The sequence below is a fragment of the Aspergillus nidulans genome, chromosome III, assembly GCF_000011425.1.
Source record: "Aspergillus nidulans FGSC A4 chromosome III".
Classification (NCBI taxonomy): domain Eukaryota; kingdom Fungi; phylum Ascomycota; class Eurotiomycetes; order Eurotiales; family Aspergillaceae; genus Aspergillus; species Aspergillus nidulans.
In genome coordinates, this window is record NC_066259.1 from 2,609,932 (window position 1) to 2,637,418 (window position 27,487).

At 49.9% G+C, this 27,487-nt stretch overlaps 8 protein-coding genes across 8 annotated transcripts, besides 1 other annotated feature; 4 read left to right on the forward strand and 4 right to left on the reverse strand.

Annotated features, from left to right (window-relative positions):
* Positions 1–27,487: part of a sequence feature (contig 1.162 773..65002(-1)) that runs on past both edges of the window.
* ANIA_08829 (uncharacterized protein) lies at positions 2,732–3,563 on the forward strand. The gene is made up of 2 exons (XM_677006.2): positions 2,732–3,008; positions 3,080–3,563. The coding sequence occupies exons 1-2, from the start codon at positions 2,801–2,803 to the stop codon at positions 3,250–3,252; spliced, it is 381 nt and encodes a 126-aa protein (XP_682098.1). The 5' UTR covers positions 2,732–2,800; the 3' UTR covers positions 3,253–3,563.
* On the reverse strand, positions 3,696–4,404 carry ANIA_08828 (TRAPP subunit BET5; the record flags this gene model as incomplete). Its single annotated transcript, XM_677005.1, has 5 exons — positions 3,696–3,713; positions 3,760–3,848; positions 3,896–4,041; positions 4,102–4,315; positions 4,368–4,404. The coding sequence occupies 5 exons, from the start codon at positions 4,402–4,404 to the stop codon at positions 3,696–3,698; spliced, it is 504 nt and encodes a 167-aa protein (XP_682097.1).
* On the forward strand, positions 5,015–7,838 carry ANIA_08827 (protein cmkC). Its single transcript, XM_050611795.1, has 6 exons — positions 5,015–5,185; positions 5,278–5,347; positions 5,416–5,565; positions 5,616–6,410; positions 6,457–6,594; positions 6,643–7,838. Exons 1-6 carry the CDS (start codon positions 5,088–5,090, stop codon positions 7,759–7,761), a joined length of 2,370 nt encoding a protein of 789 aa, XP_050467780.1. The 5' UTR covers positions 5,015–5,087; the 3' UTR covers positions 7,762–7,838.
* Positions 9,042–10,251, reverse strand: ANIA_08826 (putative AT DNA binding protein; the record flags this gene model as incomplete). Its single annotated transcript, XM_677003.1, has 2 exons — positions 9,042–9,887; positions 10,210–10,251. 2 exons carry the CDS (start codon positions 10,249–10,251, stop codon positions 9,042–9,044), a joined length of 888 nt encoding a protein of 295 aa, XP_682095.1.
* Positions 15,098–18,264, forward strand: set2 (SET and WW domain protein; the record flags this gene model as incomplete). Its single annotated transcript, XM_677002.1, has 5 exons — positions 15,098–15,632; positions 15,672–15,722; positions 15,811–17,426; positions 17,475–17,555; positions 17,605–18,264. 5 exons carry the CDS (start codon positions 15,098–15,100, stop codon positions 18,262–18,264), a joined length of 2,943 nt encoding a protein of 980 aa, XP_682094.1.
* On the reverse strand, positions 19,344–20,585 carry ANIA_08824 (translation initiation factor 6). Its single transcript, XM_677001.2, has 5 exons — positions 20,344–20,585; positions 20,216–20,287; positions 20,073–20,159; positions 19,813–20,001; positions 19,344–19,747 (listed from the first exon to the last, which is right to left on the reverse strand). The coding sequence occupies exons 1-5, from the start codon at positions 20,376–20,378 to the stop codon at positions 19,387–19,389; spliced, it is 744 nt and encodes a 247-aa protein (XP_682093.1). The 5' UTR covers positions 20,379–20,585; the 3' UTR covers positions 19,344–19,386.
* On the reverse strand, positions 20,904–25,134 carry ANIA_08823 (protein scrC; the record flags this gene model as incomplete). Its single annotated transcript, XM_677000.1, has 7 exons — positions 20,904–21,662; positions 21,710–21,814; positions 21,862–23,483; positions 23,531–23,622; positions 24,183–24,268; positions 24,796–24,813; positions 25,102–25,134. 7 exons carry the CDS (start codon positions 25,132–25,134, stop codon positions 20,904–20,906), a joined length of 2,715 nt encoding a protein of 904 aa, XP_682092.1.
* Positions 26,709–27,485, forward strand: ANIA_08822 (alpha/beta hydrolase; the record flags this gene model as incomplete). The annotated part of the gene is made up of 1 exon (XM_676999.1): positions 26,709–27,485. One exon carries the CDS (start codon positions 26,709–26,711, stop codon positions 27,483–27,485), a length of 777 nt encoding a protein of 258 aa, XP_682091.1.

Below are 27,487 nucleotides of genomic sequence, written 5' to 3' on the forward strand. Positions count from 1 at the left end.
TCTTGTGGTGTTCCCGAATATCGCACTTCAACCCAAACGGGCAGTTCTATTCCACTCCGTCACGCGTGTCGCGAGCCCGCTTCGTTGTACATACGGCGGAGAGCCGGAGCCAGACGGTGACGGCCTAGCAATACCATGATCGGAAGGTGGATATATGGAGCACAGAGTATGTTTTGCTTGCAGTGGGTGCGATTATTTCGCATGATGAAGCGCCAGTCGTGGACTCGTGGGCCGGGCTGTTGCAAATCTCCTGGGTCCGGTTTAGGGAGTTTGAGGGCGAGATCGACTGAATCGCCAATGTGATTCCCTTCACCTCGGCCATGAGTCACGTACTAGAGAGCGTCCCGCAGGATTGTGAGGGACGAGGACTCGAAGGGAAAGCGGCTGGGCAGATACCGCAGGAGCCACGATGATGCCGTGAAACACATCCTCGTTTCCGACCACAGATTCATCTTTGTGCATGGCCGCCATATGAACGGCGCGCAAGCTAACCCCGTACCGTTGGCCCGTTGGGAAGAAGCGCGGTTGTTCCGCACTTGGCCATGGCCGAAACCAAGGTCGATAAGGCCGGATGATGCAGTTCAGATTTGCACGAGGGATTTTTCTAAACCAATAAAATGATTCGAGGTATGTCGCAGATGGAGATCAAGAGATGCAAAGCAAAAGTGGACCCGACCAGTCGGGTTTAGCTGGAGATTTGTCACTTTAGCGACTTTACGGAGTACTACTGGCCACGATGCTGAGGCTGCACTCTGCAGCCGCTGCAGATGAACAAACAAAGTATCAAACTGCGCAGACAATTATGCGAGAGTACTTGTCATAGTTGCTGAGCTGGATCCGTACCCTGGCTCCCACTGCATATGCATACTTGATATGCCATGAAAGCCAATTGTCAGCTTGGCGGCTTCAATAGTACCGTCGAAGGGCCGATTCCGTCCACAGCAAAACCAGCCCAAGTGACAATTCACATTATCAATTCCTCTTCGGCCTCCGCTTCTCCAGAAGGACTCGTGACCAGACCGGAGAGCCCTGAAACGGACACAAAATCATCAGAATCGCCAGAATCGCGGAAGTCTGGAGTCTAGCGACCCAGTTCGCATTACTACCAGGGATTAAAGGGATTAAGCATATGCCGCTCAGTCTATACTATACCGCACATTTACAGAAGGTCAGTGCGACGTTAAAGAAAAAATTACTGTTTAGGGGCAATTTTAAGACCCTCTAAGACCAGGTATGAATTTGCCGGCCACTTGCCAGCCAGGGGAAGCCCTCAATGAACCCGAGCCTACCCCGGGAGTCTGACCCGCCGCGGAAAGATCCTTGTTCTTTACAAATCGCGTGGTTCGACTGTCTTTCCCGACATGCTAACCGAACACGAACTTACGGCTGGCTCGAATCCTGGCCTTGATTTCGCGATTGCCAAGGCAATTGAGCTCAGTCCCATCAGAAAACACAAACTACGCACACTTCTGATGGAATTTTCAGAGTACGATGGGGCCCAGGTGTGGATGAGACTACGAATCCCCCGTTGAACAGACGGTGAGAGTGAACAAGCGTTAAGGCTCAAGACTCAGAGCTGAGTCCAAGCTCGAAACAAATCTGGAGCCTAGAGTGGAGGACTGGCACAGACCAACGAATAACAACGCCATATCCGCCAAAGATGCTGTTCAAGCTTCGGCTCTACTCTCGGGCCAAGACTGTTAGACTGAACAGTTCACAGACTAAAATTGAAGGATCAAGCTGCTTATCCAACAGATGATCACAACGCGGGCATGGCCGGGCGGCCCTACAGTACAACTGGATATGATGGTATTACTCGAGAGTACTTCTACCCTGCATGCTGCAAGCAGCTGCCGAGCTCGGTTGCACTTATCAGCTTACATGGAATTGCTGGTCGCATATGCATAATAAAACCTCGTATATCCACCTCGCTCTTGGGATCCCGCTCCTGCTGCTCACCGGTACGTACACCTTAGACAGCTCTGCTATATGCATTATGGGCATCCTCTCCTATCAAGATACTATCATGGCATCTTATAGTGCCGACTACAGGGATGCTAGTTTAGCACCGTAGTCCACTTAGGTACCAGAATCGAGGTTAATAATAGTAACTCGGCTCTTCAAGACTTTGCGGTCTGGATAGAGTTGCCGTACCCTACATTTAGATATCAGACTGTGGCCAAGTCACGGGTACTGTAAAAGCGCTTGGAATGGCTCAGGGGAAACGAGACCCCAAGGCCGATTTTGAGCACAGTGAGGGCTGGAAGGTTAGACCTAACCAGAGCAAGAACAATTCTAGCTGGTCGCGGGCTGGTCTCGACCAGCTCGATCGCTCGTACTACTCCATCGCCTATACGTACTCTCGAGTATATCGCGAGCGTCCGCGATGATCGATCCACGATCAACAAGTCGCAGCCCGCCATCTACACAAATTCTAAATCGGAACGTGATGTTGTCTCCCCTGCCAGTCGTGTTCTGATGATTTTCTCGATGCAATATCGCTGGGCACAAACAGCGATCTCGCAATCGCTATTCTACGGTTCACGCATCACCACTTTGTCATATCGCCACTCGCTTGACACAACCCTGACGTCCGCCTGAGGTCAAGCTCGCTGCCTCATACAACGAAGAGGAGTTCCATAATGACAGCTATGACGAACATCTCTAGACCGGGAACATATATAAGGGTCTCTTCAACCCATAGTTCTTACTGAGATAACAAGCACAATTCTTCACTCAGCTACAGAGCCATACCACAGAGATCCAAAGCAAGCAACCAAACACAAACAACCTAATCACAATGTCCAACCGCGCCGAGAGATTCGCTGAAGACGATTACGAGCGTGAGAATGACTTCTCCGCTCCCGTCTCAGGCGAGTATGAGGACGACTCCTACGCCCATGAAACTGGCACGCAGGGGTTCTCTAAGGGGATCCCTGTGCAGAGCGACGACGCAGCCTACGACGATCCCATGCAGCCGCCGTTTTCGAACAGCAACCAGCAACTTGGTACATCCGTTTCTATCTGTCCTCATCCCGCTTAAATTGGTAAACCGAGGCTAACTGGCATGATTATGCAGAGCAAGACGAACGCGAGGCTATAGACAAGTCCAATATCATTAGCGGCAAGGGCAGGTCGCTTCGTCACTCCAAACCCCAGGCTCCCAGCGGATACAGTGAGGGGCCGGACGAGGATGATCTGCCTGCTGAAGCGTTCAACACTGGACGTTCTGATATGAAGCGGATTTCGTGAACGAAGTTGGATTCATTTCTTGCTAGTCAAAATCTGTTCTAATGACAGCTTAATGTGTATAAGTTCGAACATGTTAACATGTATTGAATATGTTGTGATTTCGGGTGGTCCCTAATTCCCTTCACCAAAGTGGCCAATGGCTGAAATTAAGGAAGAATTCTTGAGTGTCGCCGTTACTTTCTCGTAGAAGATGTCACTCGTGTTAGATATATTGCCAACCTGTGAGACTGGCCAATATCCGGGCGGCTTCCAAGTTGGGAATGGGATGTGCCATTGTTGCGGTTGAGCAACAGGCAAGGTTTTATGGCCACGAGTTTTGAGCCGGTGAAGGCTGTGGATGATCGTGTACAATAAACCCAGGGGTCAAGTGTCTCAGCGCGCGGGCGAATATTATAATCGGCCATGGCGTTTAATTGTAAATGTAGACTGCTGTAGCAAATATATTAAGCGAGCACCCGTGTCTGCGAATGTTAGGCCATATTTCACAACAAGATGTAGGGAACATACAACAAATTGTTCCAGCGACTGTTCGAAGAGTTCATTGTTCACACCTACACCACCAGGATGCTCGGTAGGCGATAGAGGGTTCTTGACCACTGTTGAAATTAGCCGTGCAACTATTTTATTAACTGAACCAACGTACCATATTCCACGTAGAGATTGATATAAATCTGCTGCAAAGCAACGCGCATACTTGGGCTTTTGACGTCTGTGATCATCACGAATTTGATGTTCGTTAGAGTCTCGTAATAGTGCAGTTTATACTGGCTGGTGCGGTATGTCACGAAGCTAAAATCAAAAATTTGTCAACGTCTGGCTGCCTTCAAGAATACCAACCACAGAACTCACTTGTCGTCCTCTCCTCCCAGCTTTCGCACCATATTCCGAAGCGCAAATACAGTACCGAAGATCAGCTTCGCATCATCGTCTGTTGACCGTGCAGATTGATTTGGAACGGGGGCGATTCCGTTGGCTGCTGTGAGAGTATCGGAGGTAGGCCGCGAAGATTTGCCAACGATTGAGGCAGGTCGAGGGAGCCATCGCCGTTTATAGATGCACTCGGCTGATAAGCACAGTATTAGCGCCTGCGATGAGTTCGGGCTGGTTCGTCTTACCATGTCGATCGAAGATGTAGAAGGAGTAAACGGTCATGACGCTGGATTTCCGCAAGAGACTGGACCCTCCAATCCAAGTGCTATCAATCAGAAGAGCTTGATGAGTCTATTCCAATATCGATTGGTTTGGTTGATGGCTGATGGACTGGTTTAGGGGTGACGATGTCGCGATAAGGAGATGTGTCGGGGATGAATTGGGCGGTGAACCGATGTTTACATGGGACAAACACTCTAGGTATGTCCTAAGCGCTTCCTTGGACATAGAGTAGAAGTAGGTCTAGATTTCGTGGAAGGGATTTTCAGCGGTGGACGGACGATGTCATAACGTAGGAAACTACTGCTGGTGGAAAAGTAGACCTGTCCGTTATAGTAGTTTCTTCGATTCCTCCCTCCACTGTGGTCCCGTCCTGACCACAACTTCCCCGACTGCGATCTATTATTGTAGAGCGCCCAGAGACATCCAGTGCCTAGTGTTTCTCCCCTGCCACACCCTTCTTGAACTCACACTTACTCCGGAGCACAATTTCATCGGTAACAAAGTCACCTTTGCTATAGTAAGTGGCGTCTTATCGTAACCGCTGTGCCCCTCCACCTCCCCCACATTCTCTGACAGGCACCCGGATTTCAGCATCTTTGCGCGCCTTCTTGTCAATATCCCAATAACTACCGTGTTTAACAATATCGCTACTGGCTCTCTGACACCCGGTGCGTGATTAACCGATGGCCAACGAGGGTGCTGGCTCTCTGCAACAGGATGCCAGTCCAGGTTCTTCTGCTCGGCCAGAGCCTTATCCTCGCCCAAGTCCAGCCCGCTATGCGTAAGTTTCTTTGCTTCTGGCCCCATCGCAAGCAATATATCTTTCTTGAGAGATGGGGTTATAGGATGCTTACTCGGCATCCTGCATTTCAGCTCCACACCTTCGTTTGAGAGCCCTCAGAGACATCATCGCCGTAATCCAATAGCCCGGCGTCCTGTGAAGGTGGCACCCCTTTCCTTTCACACGCACCTTTTACTTTGTTCAGACAGTCTTTATTGACTGCAGCCCAGGAAACTCTCAATGCTCGGTCAGAATATACTCTCAGCCAAGATGATGGCACTGCGGAGCATAGAATCAACCAATATGTGATTAAGCAGGAGATTGGCCGCGGCTCGTTTGGTGCGGTGCATGTTGCTGTTGACCAGTATGGAAATGAATATGTGAGGGCTTTGTTTACTTCGAGTACATATTCAGACTAACCAAACTTTAGGCTGTCAAAGAGTTTTCCAAGGCGCGTCTAAGAAAACGCGCAAAATCGCAACTTCTGAGACAGTCTCGAGGTCCAAAACGTCCAGCAGATGGCCTAAACTCCCCTTTTCATCGCCAGGGACCGGGACTTGGAGACGAAGAGATGAAAAATGCTCTCTATTTTATCAAAGAAGAAATTGCCATTATGAAGAAGTTACACCACAACAATCTAGTATCCTTGATAGAGGTACTGGACGACCCGACCCAAGATTCTCTATATATGGTCATGGAGATGTGCAAGAAGGGCGTGGTCATGAAGGTCACTCTCGAAGAGAGGGCGGATCCCTACGATGACGAGCGTTGTCGCTGCTGGTTTCGTGACCTCATTTTGGGCATTGAGTATTTACATGCCCAGGGTATCGTCCACCGTGATATCAAGCCCGACAACTGCCTGATAACGAACGATGATGTTCTCAAAGTTGTCGATTTTGGCGTATCAGAAATGTTCGAAAAGAATTCGGACATGTTTACGGCCAAATCTGCTGGATCTCCTTCCTTTCTGCCACCGGAACTCTGCGTTGTTAAGCACGGCGATGTATCTGGAAAGGCGGCGGATATATGGTCCATGGGCGTGACCTTGTATTGTTTGCGCTACGGCAAGCTTCCTTTCGAGGAGCACAGCATTATCGAACTCTACGATGCCATAAAAAACCGCCCGATTGTTTGCGACGGCGAAACTGACGAAGTTTTTAAAGATTTGATGTTGCGAATTTTGGAAAAAGACCCTGCGAAAAGAATACAGATGGACGAGCTGAGGGTACGTGGTATCGCTTGGATTGCTGATTAGTTCTAACGGGTTATAGGAGCATCCCTGGGTGACGAAGAATGGCATGGATCCTTTACTGCCAAAGAGTGAGAATACGGCAGAAATAGTCGACCTTCCTACAGAAGAGGAAATGAACTCCGCAATCACAAAAAATTTTGGCCATGTCTTAGCCGTGGTATGTCCTGTGTGTTCTATCAAATGGCTAAATTTAACAGGAGTTTAGATGAAAGCTGCGAAGAAATTTAAAAGCCTTCTTGGCCCGACTCGAGCTTCTACACCCATACAAAGTATCCTCGGCCAAGAATACGAGACGCACTTTGTGGAACCTCCTACGCAAATGGATCCTGAGGAGAGCGTATCCTTGCCTAGTCCTTTACCATACAAAAAAACCCAAAGTTTGAACACTTATAACCGGAGAGCTTGGGAGCGTGACGATGTTGTTAAAGGATATCACCCGCAGCGGCGGGAAGCTCTCCCTTGTCCTGCGCCAGAGAGCGGCGAATCGGGTTCTGCGTACAGCTCTATTTTAAACAGACCAACAAGGAAAGATTCCGGCTCAATACGAAGTGTCAAAATTAGGGACGACCCAATCGACGATTTGCAGTCACAGTCATCGCAGATCCCGCTCTCACGCACTAGCTCGACGACCACCAAACGCAGCATAGAAGGCACACGAGGACACGCACGAGATCCCCTGGAAGAAGACTGCCCATTCTTATTCATCGGACCTTCCACTTTCACTGGTTCAGCCCCGATAGACATCAACAGCACCGACGTATCCCCCAAGCCCCTAAATTCAAACGTCCCAATGGTTGGGGCCGAGACAGATCCCACAGAACCTGACTATCCTGTCGTGAGCGAATCACCAGGCGCCGCCGACTTCGATATATACGAAACGGCGTACCGACAGGAAATTGAGCGCATTCGAGCAGATACCCTTCCAGGAAAAGAAGGCAAGGGCAGCGTACCCATGGTTTACTTGACTCGCCGTGTAGATGGGAAAGACGAGTTGATGAAACTAGTAAGAGAGACCACCATGAGCGAGCCGGCCCTTGGAATTGGGGCTAAAGTCGCTGTCCCTCAAGACAGCGGCTTCCGCTCTGCAGTTAGCATTATCAGGACTCAGTTGGAGCAGGGAAGACATGAGAGGCAGCAACAGCAAAGCCAGGAGCTGGGGTCCCTAAACGTGTCGGAAACTTCAGACGTCGAGACTTCAGCTTCGACCCAAGAGGGAGCTACAGCGTCCACCGCCGCAACTGGCACTGAGTCTTTACAATCAGATGGCCAAAGAGGCAGGCTACGTAGTTTACTCACCCGTGCCAAGCTCAGTCGGAGTCCGTAAATAGGGCAACCAAAGAGGATTATTCTTCTGTGACATATACGATTTACATAGACCTGAATACCATTCTCTACAACGGCGCCTCCAGTACAGTCATGCACTAGCGACAATACGGAGTAGATGGATTACCTTTCTCCAAGCAGACATCGAACTGATTAGACCCATGTTTCTGAGTCCAGCTTCTGAGGTAAAAGGAGGCTATTCGTCTCAGCATTTGCTGCGGTTAGGTAAGATACCTGCGACGGCTAATTTGAAGCCAAAGCATGAATAGGATCGTATAGTAGAGCAAAAGCTTACTCCGGACCTACACCATTCCGTTCCTCGATATGAGAGCCAGAGTGCACTGCACGCTGTAGTTCACTTATATATGCCACTTCACATGGCTGTCATGCCGGCTCATTTGCCTGCTAACTATTAGGTACATGTACATGAGATGAAACATTAAGCTCTAAATAATGAAGACAGGTGGGGGAAGTAAGCAAGGCACAAGAAGGCATGAAGATGAAGCTGGAGCAGGAGAGAATAAGGAAAACGAAATCATGAGCTGACCCACAAACGTAGGTAGGGGAGATATTGAAAGACGATCGCCGGGGAACCTTAGTAAGTCGTACATAGTTGTCATATTTTGGGCTCGCACGAACATCTGATTTGGGACGGAGAGGGATCGTGTTTATATCACTCACTGCGTGGTGGGGTGGCACAACGAATGAGGGATAGGAAATGTGACCTCAAGCGGGGAATATCAATCATAATCAGTAAAGGGATTTTGGATCACTTTTCCAGTTGCCGGCTTTGATATGTTATATCGAAGTGAAAAACATATCCAAGCGAACAACCAGGTAAGCCTTGGCATATCAGATCAGAAATGTCTTCTCTGAGGTTCTAACCCAGACGACCTATCAATTAGAGGCGGTCACTAACTTGAGCCGTCAAAGTCTCAACAATCACCCTTAGTGTAAAAGAAAAAAAAAATAATTTATAGTGCAATACGCAAAAACAGAGAAAGAAAAGGGAATGGAAGGAAGGGAAACAAACAACAACTGACGCAAAGAAAGAAGTTATGAATCAATCGAGGTGAAAATAGGGCGGTACTCATAGGAGTAAGCATAAATCGTGGCTTTTTTCAGCCTTCGGAGAGCATAATTCGTTTCGATTCTGTAATCGGATGCATAGGGGGGCGAATCAATGCTATCTATCGCTGGTCATCGATGTTGAAGTTCATTCATCATATCACATCGAAACAGGGAAAACATGGGTGCAGTGTTTTCAAAGGAAGGACTTCATTATGTTCGTTTCTCGGCCGTTGTGGTTAGCGGAATTTGCTTGTCTGGCGTATGCGGTTCGTCTGGGGGTCGGGGAGGGGGGTTAACGAGGCTCCTTCGGCTGCTGTCCGTAAAAGTGAGTCTTTCGGGTGGTAGAGGCTCATAAGGTCGGTCTCCTGGCTCGATACGTGGTATACTTTCTCGATGGCCAAGTTGCAAAGCATGCGGAGAAGGAAGTGTCTGTCTAGTTTCTTGCGGGCGTGGTAGCTCTCGTAATGCTGGGCTTATTTGATTAGGCATAGTCCTCATTCGCTCCTCGTCACTGGACCCAGGCAACGGCATCGATCTCAAAGGTGGATGCACATAGTGCAATCCCGGCGGTGGTATAAGTGGAGGTCGATTGCTGGTCTGAGTGTAAACGGTCCCACCTGCTTCAACACCTGAAGGACTGGTAGGTGTGGATGGAGCTTTTGCTTTTTGCGATCCACGTTGTCGGGACTGAGGCTGATAAAGCACCCCGCGAGCTTCAGCTTCTGCCTTGCGCCGCTCCGCTTCGAGTTTGGTTGGTCGGCCTCGTTTCCGCGGTGGTTCGGTAGCGCCCGGGACATCCCCAGTGCCTGGAGACAGCATTGTTGAGGCGCCACTTTCGCTGCTATATGAAGCAGGACCAGCAGGAGGCCGGGGCTGTATGGCGCGCGGGGCGAGGATGGGTTTATCTGTTGGATATAAGGGTCGTTTTCTTGCACTGTTATTTGAGTCCGGAAGAGGCACTGATTGTGCAGGAGCAGGATGGCGTGGTGGATGTATTGGTCCAAAGCGCGTGTTAACTTGAGAGGCCAATTCTTGACACATCTCATGAAACACTGACTGGCAGGAATTCAGCGAGCGACCTATAGAAACTGTTTAGCTTATACTCAGACATTGCGCGGCATAATCTAAGTAGACCCAGCCAACCAAAGGAAGAGAAGGGTTAATCCGTACCCGAAGGAAGGGGTATATCAGCCCAGCTAGGGTGGATATTCATGGCTTTGATTATATTGACGAGCTCAAGAGACGAGACTCCTCCCTTCTTCAATATCTCCGTAAGCAAGGCATACTGGCCACTAGGTCAGCGTGTATCCGGTTGCGAGTGCCAGGGTTTTTCCAACTGGTGCGAGTATAACGATCTAGGCTGGCATTGGTTGCATACCTTCTCATCCTCAGTCCATGTTTTCTCCCGTGAATGCGACATATCCAGTAGATCATAGAAGCCGAATGTACCCAGCTTCGCTTAGTAGACAAGGGGGACAAGTGAGCCAATCGGAAGGATACCTCTATATCTAGCTTGACAGCAGGAATAGAGAGTGACGCGCGCGTGGCCGAGACAGGCACAAATATGGTGGACACAACGGATGTCAACAAGGCTGAACACGAGTTGCAGCCGCAGTGGAGTGGACTAGAACTAAGGGACAGACAAGGGAAATGAAACAACAAGGCAGTAGAAAAAAGAATTACCACAAAGCCTCCCAAACAGAATAATGCGTCTACACCAGTGTGTCAACACGTGGTAGCTCAGAAAGGAATAGAGAAGCGGGCTGGCAGCACAACAAACGAAGACAGGCCCGAGTGACAGAAGCCAGTACAGAGAGTGAACAGAGAAGAAGGGGGGAAGGGGTCAATTATTATGCAGGCGACAGTATACATTGAAGGCCGGGGCGGAGAACAACGACAGACGCATAGAGGGTCTTGAATAGTCAATAACAGGCTTGCAGGTGCTCCGACAGAAAGGCCACAGAGCTATGAAGATGAGACGCGCAAAACGAGTAGAGCCAAATGGGTCAGGTTGCAGTTAATCCTATGCTTTAAATCGAGGTACAGGGAATGGACCAGACACAACGACAGGAAAGCAACGAAAGTGGATCGTGAGAGGGACCAGCGAAAACTGTCGTTGCTGCAGACCGAATCGACGTCAAAGATTAAGCACTTTCAAAGATGCACATTGCCACCAAACAAACCTCAGAATATGAACTGGGGAAAACAAAGAAGGAATGAGACGAGGCGGGGAAGGGGAAAGGAAAGAGAAGGGGCTCGAAGAACGATAGTAGACGAAAGAGAGACGAGTGACACTCTATCTCTTCCCCAGGAACTTTTTCTCTTAGCCAACGGCTTTTCAATTCGGAATTGCGTAGTCTAATACCGGAAGAGAGACCGTAGGCATGTGTCCGGAGGGCAAGGGGAAGCTGCAGGGACTGTCGCCTGTATCTCGTTCGTGTCTGCGTTCTCCGAGGTCGCGGGTGAAGAGCCACAGGGAAACAACTTAGCAAGACAGGACTCTCAGAAAAGAATAAACAGGAAGAAATAAGAAAAGGGAAAGAAAATAAAGTCTGCGGAACCAACCAGACTAAGGTGGATCAGGCCGTGTTCAACCTAGAAGAGAATAGTGTTTCAAAGCCGATGGTTTCAGATGGTTCCAAGCGCCCACGCTCATTCTGCAACGATGATGGAAAGGATCCGGGAGAAAAGCAAACTGCCTCTCCCGTGAGAAAAGGGGCGCAAGGAAACTCCAGAAAAGCTAAACAAGGATCTGAAAAGACCAGGAAGGGCGCGAATATGGAGGGAAATGGATTAAAAAGGCTAACAATGCACAAGATGAGGAGCTAGACAGGGCAGACGAGTAGGGGGGGCAGAACAACAGGGTGCGGCTACTGTTGTACTCCCTCACCACAGTCAGAACGGCCGAGGGGGAAATAATGGGTAAAAACAAAAGCGAAGCAATTATTATACAAACAAGAACCCGGAAAAATTCTAGATGATTAGATCAAACAGGAATACAGCGACAATTGGAACACGGGAAACACAGAAACAGATATTGCACCATCAACAGAAGGCCGGAAAGCAGGAGGAACGTTTGCCGCCTGGCTCGATGTCGCCTTTCTTGGGGGGTCACAAGGTGTCAGTGCCTCGCGCAGGAAGCAGTGCGTTCCGAACGTATATTCCTTGACCCAAGGCGATTGGTGATAGGCGGACATTGACGCCTCCAGGACGTTGGGTCAACGACGTCTTAGAAGGCAATCGACATGTTTTTGGAAAAGAAACCTTTTCGGTCGTTTGGTAATAGGGAAATTCAGGTTCGGGGGCAGCTCCCGGATGCAGGTAGCGTGGACGATCCAACCGGACACCAAATCCTTTTCTGCATGATTTTATTATTAGTGATGATTGCTGCGCTCGATACAGGAATCGCAGTGGCGTGCATTGGCCCTATTAAAGATAGCGGGAATGCAGCAACGATGACTGGCAGAACATGAATGGCGGCGGAGGCAGTTGATAACCGCAGGGTGGGGTCGGGGGCTCCGCAATAGGCGCCGGCGAGACCAAAATCCTGAAGGCTGGGAGAGGTCAATCCAGAACCGTGGAGAAATACATACTCAGAGTAGTACTCCGTACGCAAAGTCGTGTTGTAGTCTTCAAGCGCATCCAGCCGCGAGATATGATTGGCCCAGTCTGAGCATAAAATGTGAGTAGAGGCCAGTGTAAGAATAGAGTTGAAAAGAACCTATCAATGGATATTGGTCCTCTTCCTGTAGGCTGTGGTTTGGTTCCCTTCCAGCTCAGACCACCACCTACCGAACTTATGGTCGTGACGATGAATATCCGAAGGACATTCTAGCTTGTAACCTGCGAGATTGAAGGGACGCCCGGGAATTGGAGACTCTGAGAATCCCAGAAGACGATGCTACATCAATGGGTCGTTGGTAGTAGTATGAGTGCCTAGTGGGTTAGGACGTTGAACCGAGCCAGCTTCTGGCCAGTGGTCAATCGTCGCACTGGGTCCGTCGATTATCCCTTTGAAAGAATATTTTAGTTAGCGGCTATCTTGTGAAGGAGTTTTGATCGCCAATACCAGACGATAATAATGGTCTATGCATCATAATAATGCATGAGACCCATTGCCCCGCTGATTCAACCGCCCCAGGATGGATAGCCCGGCAGGATGCTGCTCTTAGCATCATTGTGACCTGTGATCCATGGCAAAATCGATGCGGATACGGAATATTCCATATACGGAACCCGAGATATCATAATGATCATGAAGTACGAAAATGGTCACAACTGATGCAGATGATACAGATGAGGACTGCCCGTGGGCGCCGGCTTGGGGCATGAGGAGGTTGGAGACAGCGCGGGAGAAGCAACAAGGAAGCTCCGAAGATTACGCTACGGGAGAAAGTAGCAGGCAGCCAGGCTCCACTCAGGTTCAGGTACCGTTTTCTGTACTGTGTACTGGACTAGAAAAATAACAATAAAATCCTGCAAAGTATAACACTCACATCACTTCAGGATTCAGGTACCGGGATGAATCCCTTGATCGCCCTCTGTGTGACAGGACGAGACAGCCAAACAGCCAAATTCGGTGGACAATTGCAGCGATTCCCTGATCTATCGAGATTCTGCAGTCGGAAATCGTATTTCCTTGGTCTTGATCTTGATTTTGAGTCCAACCGCCACTGTTTTCTTACCACGTATCCCGGTATTTTCGTCTATTTGAGTTTCTCCTGATCAGCCTCGATAATCTGTGTCTGAACTGCCCCGGCGCTTTTTTAAGGCACCACCCGTTCGCGGGCACGAGCCTCCGTCTAGACCGTTGGCGTGATCGTTGGCGCGAACTTCTTATTTATTCGATGTATGTTTTTAAGCTGTCTGGACTCTAGAGAACTCTGCCAGGCAAGGAGACTCCGTCGTTTATGGACAACAATGCCATTCTATAGCAGAAATGCTAACGCACCCCTTTTCTAGGGTAGGGTCCGGACAGCTGCACCTCTAGTTTTCTCCGCTCCAGCATTGAAAATGGGATGCGCGTGGCCAATCGCTAACCGCCCAAAACCGCACCAGTGCTGGCGAGAGAACGGTGGTCCGAGCCGTCAAACCATCCTTGATCCATCCTCGTCGCGGTCTTAGATCAATTTCCCTGCATCTTGTGCCCGGGGGTACGGCCAGCAGTGTGGATTCGCCCTCGCACATTTTCGGTTGCACAGCGGGTTGATTTAATGATTCTATAACCTGTGCCTGCAGTCTCTTGATGTGCAGTGACTCTAAATCAATTGAAGGACATGGATTTGTCTTCCCTGCACAATGTCGCGCGCCTCGCAAGTCATGGCTTTATTAATGTGTTCGTCCTCGTGCTAAACTGCTAATCGGCTCTTACTGACAGAAACTTTGACCCCTTCCCGCTTCCCATGAGCGGTCGAGGTACATGACAACCGATCGCAATGACGCTAAAATGCGATGTCAATGGCCAGGACCCGACCTCTTTTGTGGCCCAAACGATAAGAGCATGGTCCTGAGTCTCGAATGCCCGGGCTCTTTCGGAACCCGTAGCTCAAGTGCTACCTTACCGTCTAAGTCGACAGTGACAGTTGACTTGAATGCTAGTCCAAGCGTGAGGCCAGGTAAACTAACCACATCGCACTACGCTTTAGAGCTCAGTGTGAGAAGAAAAGGCGTGAAATGCCCAGAACTAGACTCCTGCCATTACCTACATCAAAGATATGCGTCAAATGCCAGACAGCTTGGTTGAATTCGCAACATGGTTTTCTTTCTTTTTGGCCAGCTAGCGGATAGCTAGTACCATTTTGTGTCCTCTTGGGTCTTGGGGCACTGAACAGTCGTTCGCGCGATAGTGGATAGAGAGCTGAGGCTACATCCCTTGAGAAGTTATCGAGAATGAGAACAAGAGGACGCAGATGGAGCTTGAGGCGTTTAAGATACAAGGACCTAGATGAGAAGGAAATGTAGTCAAGACAGGTTAGCATAGATTCTTATTGTCCCTCGATTATTGTTGTGTCTTGGCACGTGGACCATGGACGGGAAGACGCTCGAAGTGGACGTTGATTCTTTCTCCTCTCACAATTCAAAACTTCTCCTCCTTGCACCCTTTCTCTTTCGCGCGGCGCACTACGACCCTCCCAGCCCTTAACATTTGCTCCCACCTATCCCTACTTCGTCTGCGTCCATTTTTCCGTCTCGGTTTGGGTCCCGAATCCCGTGTGCCACGCCGTCTCTGGCTCTGATAAGTTTTCGAGCGCTCCGTCCGTGTCGTCATGTCAACTCATGACAACGCGGACCGCCAGTCAGAATTTGTTGCCGATGCAGTCACTGCGATGAAACTGGAGCAGTCCGAGAATAACACCGATGCTCCGATCCTCAACGGCGGAGGCGCCGCGATGAAGCCCGACTCCAAAGCCGCGTCGCCAGAACCCCTAATAAAAGATGAGCGGGCATCCTCGACCTTTATGAAGTCGCGATCCTCTTCACGAACACCGTCTTCACGAACACCGCTCAAAAAAGAACACTCAGATAGCGAAGATATCCAGGAAAAGCGTGGGGATGATGCGTCGGGTACAGAAAAGGTTGGAGGGGGCATCTCGGTCAAAATGGAGCCGGGACAGCCTCCCAAGCTTGCTCGTAGCTCCTCACAAAAGGTGGTTCCGCGACCGCCACAGCTGTTCTTGGACTTGCCGGATAGTACGGAGGAAGCTCAGAAGACATTTGAGGTGATCGAAACCTGCCAGTATGCTAATAAATACATGGGCTATACGGAGCATGCTATGGAGTGTGATTGTGCGGAAGAATGGGGTGAGTCTGTCTATGTTGCTTGCTACATATGTCCTGCAGTTTTAGTTGTTGTCCTTGCACCATCCCCAAGCTTTCGCGTTCCGTCTCAAAGTAAAACCAAAAGATTGTGCCCCGATTCTTGCCAGCATCTACTCATGACTATTTCATATCATGTCATTTCTTTATCTAACTCGGCTAGATCCGGCCAGTTCAACGAATCGAGCATGTGGAGAGGACTCGGACTGCATCAACCGCGCGACCAAGATTGAGTGTATGGGCGACTGCGGCTGTGGGCCAGATTGCCAGAACCAACGGTTTCAGCGCAGGGAGTACGCGAATGTGGCTGTCATTAAAACTGAGAAGAAGGGTTATGGTCTCCGCGCGGAAGAGGACTTGCGACCGCATCAATTCATTTTCGAGTACGTCGGGGAGGTCATCAACGAAGGCCCGTTCCACCGCCGCATGAGGCAGTATGATGCAGAAGGGATCAAGCATTTCTATTTCATGTCCCTCAGCAAGGGTGAATTCGTCGACGCAACCAAGAAGGGCAATCTCGGGCGTTTCTGCAATCACTCGTGCAACCCCAATTGTTATGTCGATAAATGGGTGGTCGGAGAGAAGCTCCGCATGGGTATCTTTGCTGAACGACACATTCAAGCGGGTGAGGAACTCGTCTTTAACTATAATGTGGATCGGTACGGTGCAGACCCCCAGCCGTGTTACTGCGGCGAACCCAACTGCACAGGCTTTATAGGCGGCAAGACTCAGACTGAGCGGGCGACTAAGCTGTCAAATGCGACGATCGAAGCTCTGGGCATCGAAGATGCCGATGGGTGGGATACTGCCGTTGCAAAGCGGCCGCGAAAGAAGAAGATGGGTGAGGAGGATGAAGAATATGTGGACAGCGTACAACCCAAATCACTGGATGAAAGCGGCGTTACGAAGGTCATGGCGGCTCTTATGCAGTGTAAGGAAAAGTGGATTGCAGTCAAGCTCCTGGGTCGAATCCAACGTTGCGATGATGAACGCGTGCGCAACCGGGTCGTGAAAATGCACGGCTATCAAATCCTTAATTCACAACTCGCCATGTGGAAAGATGATTTCAACGTTGTTCTACAGATTCTGGACATCCTGGACAAGTTCCCCCGTCTCACGCGGAATAAGATCATTGACTCCAAAATTGAGTCGACAATTCAGCCACTCACCAGCTGCGGCGACGAACGAGTCGAGCAAAAAGCGACTGTATTGCTGCAACTCTGGTCGACTCTGGAAATTGGCTATCGAATTCCACGGATGAAGCGGGATCCCAATGCCGCTACTCCGACTGTCAGCCAGTTTCATCGACGAGATGATATCTCAGATGAGCGGCAGCAACGCCCTAGATCACGGTCACGGTCGAGGTCAATTGAAGCTCCTCGAGGGCCAGCAGCGCAGAAACGAGGCGGCCAGGGCCCAAGAAATCAACACCATCAGGGTCCTCGAACGTTCCGACGGCGGTTCGACCCTCTCCCACAGGGCTGGTTTGCGGCCGAGTCCAATGGCCGAACATATTACTATTCAGCTCGAGGAGACACTACCTGGACGCGGCCCACGAAGCCAGCGCCGCAGCCGCCGCCACCGCCGAAAGAGTCGAGGGACAAAGCACTTCAGAGTATTATTGACGGTATCATGAACGCAAAGGAACAGACGCCCAAGGAGAAGAGCGGCACGCCTACCACTCCGCAACCGTCTAAGCCCACGCCGGAGGGCAAGGACAGGCAAGAAAAGTGGAGGAGCTACAGCGAAGAGAAACAGAAGAAGCTCTACGAAAACACGGTAAGCTCCTTCCATGAAAGGTGTGGTTCTAAATTCTGACGCGTATAGCTGTATCCCCACATAAAATACGTCGTTGACAAGTTCAAACACAAGCTTCCGAAAGACGACCTTAAGCGATACGCGAAAGACGTGGGTTTCTCTATTTCCAGTTATCATACGGTCACTAACCTGCGCATAGGTAGCAAAAAAGCTAGTCAATTCGGATTTTAAGAACAACCGGGTCACAGATCCTACTAAGATCGACGACAAACAGCAGAAGAAGGTTAAGAAATTCTGCAAAGAATTCTTTGACAAAGCGGTTGCGAAGCACCAGGCTCACGAGAAGCGAAAAGCGGAGAAACTGGCCAAAGAAGGTAGCTCAGATAACAAGCTGGCGACGCCAGTAGGCGGCCAAAGCGAGGGCGACGGAACACCGGACGTGAAGATGTCAGACGACGAAGGTAGCACTGGGAGGGAAGGGACCGGTAGCCTCAAACGGAAGAGAGACGAACTCAGTGTCGGTAACACGAACACTCCTGACGATACACCGACTTCTTCAACAAAACGACAGCGATCGTCAACACCACCACCACCACCTCCCCCTGCCATGAATACCAACGACAATAACAACGACAATGACGATATGAGCGTGAGAAGCGATGAACCTGATGCCGACGCAGACGCAGACGAGGTTGTCTTAGTCGGTAACCCAACACCTCCTCCTCCGCCGCCTCCACCTCCACAAGAGGACATGCGTATCCCAGACGCAGATGCAGAGACTAATGGACACAATTTCGAAGGATACGGCGAAATGAATCGATCCCATCAGGCTCAGATCGGCATCGAGGGAAATGTATAGAATCTTTCTTACCTTGCCTGTCTGACGCTACTTCTCTTATTCATTCTGCTACGGGGTGGAACGGACTCGACATCCGTAAAGTACTGCTTTTCCTTTTTTTTTTTTTTTTGGAACAAAATCGTTAGGTAGGGTTGAGATCGGCAGCATTGCATGGGGTTGAGGAGTTTACTGCGTATACACATTGGGGTCTTTTTTTTTTCTTTCTTTTTTTTACCTACTATTGATCATTCATCCCAACCTTTGCCTTTACTTCCCTCTGACCTTCCTATTCCATCTATCGTTCCTCGCAATACCCAGACATCCATACCCATATCTACCCTCTTTTTTTTTTTCCGCGATCGACTCTATATTCTATATCTACTGGCATAAAACTCTTGCACTTACACCTTACCTCAATCAACAAACGAGGGTACACGTCATATCAAAGTCCATGCCTTCATCGGAACAAATGACACGGACAAACGCGTCTGAAGTTGATTTAGGCCATTTCCCTTCTTCCTTTTTCTTGCAATGTATAATTAGCTAGGCAACCTACTTACTACCTATACTAAATTAAATAAGCACCCAGGGAAGAACGGAGAGGTCACTTACCAGTTATCTATTTTTTTATCATGTATTTTGCCTACTGCCTACGGTATACGGCAGCCAATTTGGACTCTTCTTGCTCCGGAGGCGGTCCTTCGGGTTTCACTACGTTTTATCGTACTTCTACCTCGCATGCTTCTAACTGCAACTGAAACCGTATAGTACAGGTGGCCATGTCAGGCCGTTGCCCAGAATTCATGTCTGATCAAGAATGAATCATCATACTAGATCTGGCAGGTGTTGCTTGACCACGATAAACATATGAGAATTCATCCAATGCCTGCAGCTAGACCTGGAAGGTGGAAAATAAATCTGATAAATGCAGTTCAACATGTGCTTTGCTGCAGTCGAAACATCGCGCATATGCGCGGCGGGCGCTCACCGAGTCTTAATCGATACATACAGTAGCTGGACTACTAATCCCAGAATTCAATCACACATCAGATATGTAAGTGTCGTAGAGTAAAAAAATATCAAACAGAATTGCAAGAAGGGTGCATCAGAATTTCCTAGCCGTAACTTTAAAAAGAAGAGAATTTAGTAGAAACTCTCCACAATACTATCCTTATTCGCAACTCCCTGCCCAATACCGCCAGGCCCATTCTCGCCCAGTCTAAACACGCTCTCGATAACGCTTAATTCTGTTGCCGTTGTGTCGAGACCCGTCACAGCAAGCCAGTCGTTGACGACGAGACCGGCACCAACAACGGGGCTACCGCGGTTAACGGAACCGGCGACTAGAGGTACTTGAAGAAGAGAGGAGAGCTCATCCTGATCACGAATAGAAGTCTTAGGGTGGACGATGCCACCTTGGTTTGAGAGGGCCATGTACGAGCCTGTTAGGACGTTGTCGGCGATTGTTTGACGGAAGACTTCGACACCGAGGACGTCGGCGATGCTAGTGTAAATGTTAGCCTGCGTTCCTCCTCCATGTTTCCTGCATGTGACTGCGTTGGTACGTACATCTCCTCCGTCTCACGCTCCAAATCAGGGTGGATGAGGGCGACATGGTCATTGCAACAGATGACATTACCGAGCGCGGACAGACGCTCTTCTATACGTTGGATCTTCACATCATCAGGCAATGTGTTTCGCAGGTGTTGCAGTTCTTGGTCTGTTGTTGTTGTGGGGACAAGGAGTCCCTTGCGGTTTCTGCGCAGGTTGTCCATCAGTATATGTACATCTGGGAGTATTGGTTTGTGCTGGAGAAGCGTTCGACGCACCCTGCGGTTAAACGGCCAATGATGCGTGTTCCTGCGATTGTGGCATGGCAAATGGGTATGACGTCTTGAAGTTCGGCTTCGAACACACTATCGTATGTCAGTATCGGCAGGTTTGAAATTCCTATACGAGATGGGGGAGGTACCTGTAGAAGTTTTCAGAGGCGCCGATGGCCACAAGCGCGTATGAGTTTGTTAGTCGGGAGAAAACGCCGACTCTGTGATATTAGGTCAGTCGCTGAGGCAGCATTTATTAAGAAAAAAAAGAACGAACTCGTTGGAGTTTTCGAATTGGGCGCGGACAGCCATGGTTGAGAACTTATATGCGAGGAGCTGAGGGGAAGATATCGTCTTGGGAGGCGGGGTATTGCGGGACAGGTAGTAGAGCCCTGCGGTGCGTGGGGTGTGTAGGAAGAAAAAAAAAGGAGAAGGAATAAGGGGTTTAGAAATATGAGTGACTGAAGAATAAGAAATTCGAGACGACCAGTGCAGGTAATATACTCAGGCAGACGACGCTCTGGATCTCAGAAATGGAGCGCTGCGGTACTAGCAAAAATAAAAACCGATTAAAAAAGCTCTTGCTCGCCACACCGCCTTAGCTTTACGGTAGGTGCGGCGGAGCTCTCGGCCCTCGAGTCATATTATGCAGTCATCCCGCTCCGCTGTGACTCATTGTGAGCCATCCTGAGCCCCCGAGTAAACATCGTGAACAAGCTGAAGATGTGAATGTCTCATTGTGTAGTACATGAAAGCTAACCAAACCTACACCGCCTTTCGTGCTAAACCCAGAATTCTGATAGCCAACAAATTCAGTACAAATGCAATTCACTACAATCAATACGGCGGCGGCGGCGGCGGCCGATGCGGCGGTGGCGTATAGTATATACTAGGATGGTGATGCCCCGTCAAGTAGCCGGGTAAAGGAGGCCGCTGAAAGTTGGACCCTGGTGGAGGAGGAAGCTGAGGTGGTCCACCGCGTGATGAGAAGGGGTCAGGAAGGCCAAGCGTCTCGTTGATCGGCGGAATCTGCTGTCCCGCAGGGAGGAGCCGCCTCGGTTGGCCCCGAGGGGTGGGTGGCGGCAAGAAAGGCCTTGGCTCTGGATGCGCATGGTGTATTGGCGGTGGCTGAGGTTGAGGTTGAGGCTGAGGCTGAGAGGGTTGAGGAAGTATGGTACGATGAGCTGCGAGCCGGGGGGTATGCTGGAGAGCAGGCCGGTGCACCTCGGCCGCCGCAAGGTCGGCCAGAGCTGTCAGCGCGGTGGACCGCGCATCTGCATAAGGTGGGGGATGATGCTCCTTCGCAGGAACGTCATCTGGCATTTCTATAGTCCCCGTGGCTTCCAACAACATGTTGATAATCTCACTTCCTGAGAGTCCGGCGAACGGACCTGCGTCTCGTATCTCCTTCATTTGTGGATTGATATCATCGCCGAGCTTGGCTCGTTGAACGAAGTCATCCCAGCCGAAAGCAGCACGTTCATATGCGGCTGCTCCAGCAGGGTCACGCACGAACGAGGAATTAAACCCTCTATATACTTCGCGCACAACAGGAACCCGTCGTCCGCGGTCATTTTCCGTTTCAGAGCCGTCGGTCTGTATAATCAATTAGCCTCGACCATGTCACTGAGCGGACAAAATACCTCAGTGTGCTCGTCATCTTCAGCCGCGCGACGTCCTTCGATAAACGTCATGTACTCCCCATGACTTGCAAGAAGATGTTCTTCTTGAATGTAACGGGAGGACGCCTTAAAGATCGTTAGAAATGCAATAATAACGGGGCGCATGAACTCACTCGACATCGCTCCTCAATAGCTTCTTTGTTGGCTTGATAGATCCTGTTCTCTTGTGCTACCTTGAGATCGTATTCTCGTCTCAAAGTATCTTGCTTTTCACGCAAATGCGTTTTCAAAATCAAGCTGACCTCCTCATATTCAGGAACAGCTTTATGCGCGTTTTTGTCGCGAGCAATGCGCTTCTCAGACTGCGTAGCGAGTACTGCCAAGGCCAATCGCTGCGCGGCGGCCACCCTTCTAAAAGCCTTGTCCAGCTCGCGCTGACGGTCTCTCAATTTCTGAGTGGCAGCACTTGGGGACGGTGACCGTTCAAATTCTATATCACTCGACCGGTCATTTTGACGTCCAGTGCGCGCAGACCGCGCAGCACGAGTGCCACCACGTCCTCGCCTGTTTACACCAAAGCGTGCCGAAGTTCTGTTGCGCGCCCCTCGACCTCGGCCCCGATTGCGGCCTCCACGGGTTGCTTTAGCAGTAGCTAACTCAGCAACGTTGTCCGGCGTGGTTGAATCGTCAGCCTCTTCAGTTAGTTGGCGGGATCCTTCATCCTCTTTGGATGCGGTAGCATCATCCGGTTGATTAAGTGAACCTTCCCATTTACGCTCATCGCCAATCTGGAGTGTTGATTCTGATGCACGGTCGAGCGCGGCTGCCTCTACTTTCGGCTTCTTAGTTGGTGAGCTGGAAGTAAAGATACCACCTTGCTCATCTGAATCGAGAGATTTTCGTTTCCGTGACATGATTGGACTAGACCTGGTCGACTTTGCTTTGAACTCCTCCTCGGCATCAGCCGCTGGGTGCTCCTCTTCGTGGTTCCGATGAGCGGAAGACACAGTCCCTTTTGGCGATTCTCCCCCGGATGACGCAGATTCTGCAGTATGTGAAGTCTCCACATCTGCTAGGTTAGACGCCTCAGCCGCTTCTGAGGCAGTATCTTCAGGCGGTGGGGATTTGGCGGCTGAGGTTGGTGGGCGACTGCGAGTAGATACATTGGCACCAGCATCGACGTTATGCCGATTACGGTTTCTAGTTCTGGTATTGGCGGCACCAGGAGCCAATGGGCTTGCATCCAATGGTTTAGAGTCGGTGACCCCATTTTCTGTGGGCGTGTCATGAGCATGACCTCTCAGTCTTGTCGATTGCCTCGTACTTCTGGGGGATTCTTCGGTCACCGAACCGCGTTTGGCACGCTTAGTTCGAGGGGTCTCGGGAGCCGCAATGGCAGAAGGTGCGGGATCAGTCCGGCTGGAATTAGGCTGAGCCGCAGGAACAGCAGGGGGGCCAGCGGCAGCCCGTGCTCGGCTGTTCCGTGTTTCACGAGTGCTGGTGGAAGCACCGGAGGCAGGTGTGGCAGTCAGAGGAGTTGCAGGCGTTGCGCGGTTTATCTCCTTCGAGGAACTGACCTTGCCAGAGCTATATTTGAGCGTTATGATGCGCGACGGCCGATTGCTGCCGTGCTTGGGGGTGGTATTGTTAGTGGCGCTGATATTTTGATTGCTAGTGTCACTGCTAGCAGTAGTGCTGGCAGTCTTAGCATTATCAAGTTGACCAGCACGCGCATCCCGGCTTGAACGTAAGTTTCGAGTCACACGAGTGTTGGGAGAATCATTGCTAGCAGTTTCTACGGAAACTTAGTGCTGAACTAAGACGCAGGAAGTATAAACTCACCTTTGCTGTAAAGGATCGACGTATTATTTGTGGAAGGAGTGACTGAGCCGTGGCTTGCATCAAGCCTTCGTTTAGCTCCTGCCATCGCTTTCCTCTGGGACTGTGTTAGTTTGGGGTTGTGCAGAATTGTTGACGAGAGCGTGTCGAGGCCAAGGATTGGATGCGCGGACAGGAAACTCTGCAGGGGAGAGGAAGGGAAAGCTCGGGAGCAAGCACGGGAGCGAGCTCGGGAGCAAGGTGATAGAAGGAACACAGAGCAAGACAATTGGAAGAAAAAGAAAGAGGAATAGCCAAGACAGATAGAACCAAGTGAACGTGACAGAACATGAACAGAGTTAGAATTAAAGCGCTTGGCGGCTCAAGAGGTAACCAGACAAGGAGTGGAAAGCATGGGAGAGCGCGGACGCCATTCAATTGGCAGGATGAGAGCCGTAGGTCAACCGGCTCAATAAGGGAAAACTGAATATTGGAGGGATAGGCGGATGCAAGGAGGAAAAGAGACCCAAAGAGATCAAGACAAGCCCAAACCCAGGCGCAGAGCACAGGAAAAAGAAAAGAAAAAGCACGGCCGCAGGATGCAATGCAGGACGGTACAGAGCGAGTACAGAAAACGAAGATAAAAGAAAGAACAAGATGAGATTAGCGGACTTACCAGGACGAGGAGAAGAGACGCGCGACAAGAGAACTAGGAAGAGGCGATGCGAGGTACGGAGTAGAAGAGGTCGAGATGGAGTAAAACTAAAAAGCGGGTGAGACGGGCCAACTAGTCGATCTAGTGAGGCTGCCCGGATGTAGTAGACGGGCGACCCAGTAACGCTCACAGCCGAGAATGAGGCAGGCCAGCAAAACAGCAAGAAGCAGATTCTCCCGGGAGTTGAAAACGAGAAGCGCGAAAAATCAATCGTTAACAGAACGCGTAGCGGATCTCCATGGATTGTTTGACGGATTCACTGGCTGTTGTTGAGTGACGGCCAGGGGAAGAAAGACCGAGATGAACGTAAGAAGTCAAGGATTAGGAAGAGACGCGGAAAGAAGCAAGTGGAAAATAGAGTAATGAGATGTGACAGGGATGATGAGCCGCTGAATAGAAGCCTATCAGGTGAAGACTAGGGATTCACGAAGAGAATGAGTGTAATGAGGAGGATGGTGAGTGTAGCTACGGAGTACGGTACAGTAGTAGAAGAATTCGACTGGGACATGGTCCACCATTCCCTTCCCGGTGGCGCAGATCACCAAGTATAGACTACACAAGCGCACCAACGCACCTCGATTCGACCAAATTCCTACTGGACGGATCAAAGTATGTCTGGGACCGAGTTAATGGGCCTTGACATGCTGGCTCTATTCAGATTACCTCATTATTTTCATGACAGTGTCGATTCAGCCTCCAACTCCAACGGCTCTATACGACTTCCTCACCTTCCTAAAACAGCAGACTTCTTATTGCGCGCTGCGCGCTGCCGGCTTATAATGTCTTTCTTCCCACTGGCACTCAAGAAAGCGGCCTTTTCCTCTCTGGTCGAGCAATAGCACTCCTTCAAACGTTCTCGCATTCCAAGAACGATGCTTACTTGGCTGAGCTCCTGATCCTTGTAGCTCGCCATCTCGGCCACTTATCACTCAACCAACCCGCCTAACATCTCACAGGGATTCGCAATACCATAGCTCTTCAAAGTCACATACTCTGCTCCGCCCTCGTACGTTACGTTAATACGTCTGAGATCGTAAAGAAATCATCCCTGAGGCTCATTGTGGCGGTGCGATCGGTCCCCGTTCCTGGGCGTGTGGGAGACGCCAGGAATCACGCACTTGGGTGAGTTTCTGTCAGATACTCATTCATGTGAATGATTGGGAAGCTAGTATGTCTGTGTTTCGACGTTGTTTCTATTTAAGCATGGAAGAGATCCCACTGAGAGGATACTGTATAGATGATTCCTACTACGCTGACAGAGCAGAGCACGACCCACAACGAGAAGTTAGCTGTTGAAACGGAACATTAATTATTGTGCCTTGCATAATCTCGTTTCCTCGGCCATTAGAATACCTGTCTCTATGTGCAGTGCTAAGAGAATGCCGCTTTTCTCGAACTCTGGGGCGCGGTCCTCCATAATGTTCGCGTACATTATGTTCATATATCGTGCTATCCCTCTCCATATTTGACACTAGGGAACAGGACGATAGTATCTTGTAGTTACATGATGTTATACTGATCACCTAAATAGCTGTTCAATGACTGTGCGTGAAATATCGAAATCTAGCTGGCTTCGACAGAAGCAATATCTCTTTATTGCCTGGATACCTCGAGACATTGACCCCTAGAAACCTGTTGTAGCTATACTTACGTTATATCCACTTCCCCTGTCTAGGAATTTCCGTCTGATTAGTTACAGCTTTGCGCATGATACATAGCTGCCTGGATCCGTTCCTATGCTGAAACCTTGCGCAAGCTCATACTCGAATCATGTGCTATTGTTTTGTGAGTATAGATAAAAAAGATAAACGAGGTCATTTCTCTATTCTGCAGGGCTAACTCTGAAGGTGCAGTCTTCGAAAAGTACTGCTTTTCCACCTACCCTGAGAAATGAAGCAACTGTTCTGCAGCAAGCCAACAAGTTTGCCAAATCTTAGACATTTCGATATTGGACGAGCTGGGATGAGGCTAGGTAAAGCCACTTTTAGTAAGATGCTGATTCTTTGCGTGATCTAGTTAACCATTTTGATCCAGATCTGGGGGATATATATCACGAAAAACGATGTGAATGCTATGTATGGGCCTTGAAGTGGTCTGGAATACTCCAGGACATTCATGGTCGGGACTGCGCATATATCAAACAGAAGCTCTTGCTGGCCCGACAAAGTGCTCTAGTCACGTTCCGTCAGTATGCGCAGCTTCCAATCCTCCTAGTGTGGTCCACTGATGCAGAATTTTTGCCGCTGAAACGCAGTCTATTGATGGTGTCTTAACACTGTTGGCCAGCAATGTATATTCTGGTACGGTGGTGTGATATATGTATACTTTGGTAATAATTATGTACGGTAATTACCAGTACATTCAACCTTAATTCTATGCCTCTCCACCATAGAGTTGACCTTAGCTCCATCCACCTGTGAACTAATCGACATAAGATACTTTCTTCACGCCTCAATTCAAGAACACACTGGAACAGCTCACAACAAAATGCCAACTCGAATCCCAACCTCATCCGACTTTCCCTCCTCCCTAACATTCACCCTCACCCCACCACCTCAGAGCACACCGAACCGACCGCCACCCAATATTCTTCTCCTCCTCCATGGCCTCGGCGATACGCACACGCCATTCACAAACCTCGCATCTCAACTTTCCCTTCCCGAGACAACAGTACTGACAATCCGCGCGCCGAGTCCACTCCCCTTCGATCTGCCCGGGTTCCACTGGGGCGACGACATCAATTTCGACTCACGCAGTGGGGCGTTGGACATGGATGCGGGATTTGAAAAGTCTACGAAGCTACTCTTGAATACAGTGATCAGAGATGTTCTTGTCAGCAAGTGCGGGTATAGACTACAGGAGATTCTGATTTGGGGGTTTGGACAGGGGGGGATGGTTGGACTTGTGCTTGCTCAGACACTGAACGAGCAGTCCGAATCTGGTTTTGAGCGAGGGGAACTGGGCGGAATCATTTCAGTAGGGGCTCCATATCCCCTCTCACTGACCGGAAAGGTCCAGAATGATGGGACGGGGAAAAGCCGGACGCCTATCCTGCTGGTTCACGGACGGGACTCGGAAGTCGTGACGGAGTCTGCGGTGAAAAGGACAAAGGACGTCTACAGTTTCGTGGAGGTTCATGAATATAGGAGGCGCGGGGATACGATGCCGCGGAGCCGGGAGGAGATGATACCAATAATGCGGTTTCTGGGAAGGAGGTTGCGCAGTTGGCAGGGTGTTCCAGAGGGGGCAGTGGAGCTTTCCTGATT

Coding starts and splice junctions, on each gene's coding strand:
- ANIA_08829 (XM_677006.2), top strand. CDS start 2,801: ATGTCCAACCGCGCCGAGAGATTCGCTGAAGACGATTACGAGCGTGAG. Junction 3,009..3,079: donor GAACAGCAACCAGCAACTTG/GTACATCCGTTT, acceptor ATGATTATGCAG/AGCAAGACGAACGCGAGGCT.
- ANIA_08827 (XM_050611795.1), top strand. CDS start 5,088: ATGGCCAACGAGGGTGCTGGCTCTCTGCAACAGGATGCCAGTCCAGGT. Junction 5,186..5,277: donor CCAAGTCCAGCCCGCTATGC/GTAAGTTTCTTT, acceptor CCTGCATTTCAG/CTCCACACCTTCGTTTGAGA. Junction 6,595..6,642: donor TTGGCCATGTCTTAGCCGTG/GTATGTCCTGTG, acceptor ACAGGAGTTTAG/ATGAAAGCTGCGAAGAAATT.
- ANIA_08824 (XM_677001.2), bottom strand. CDS start 20,378: ATGGCTGTCCGCGCCCAATTCGAAAACTCCAACGA. Junction 20,002..20,072: donor ATTGGCCGTTTAACCGCAGG/GTGCGTCGAACG, acceptor CAACCTGCGCAG/AAACCGCAAGGGACTCCTTG. Junction 19,748..19,812: donor GAGCGTGAGACGGAGGAGAT/GTACGTACCAAC, acceptor CATTTACACTAG/CATCGCCGACGTCCTCGGTG.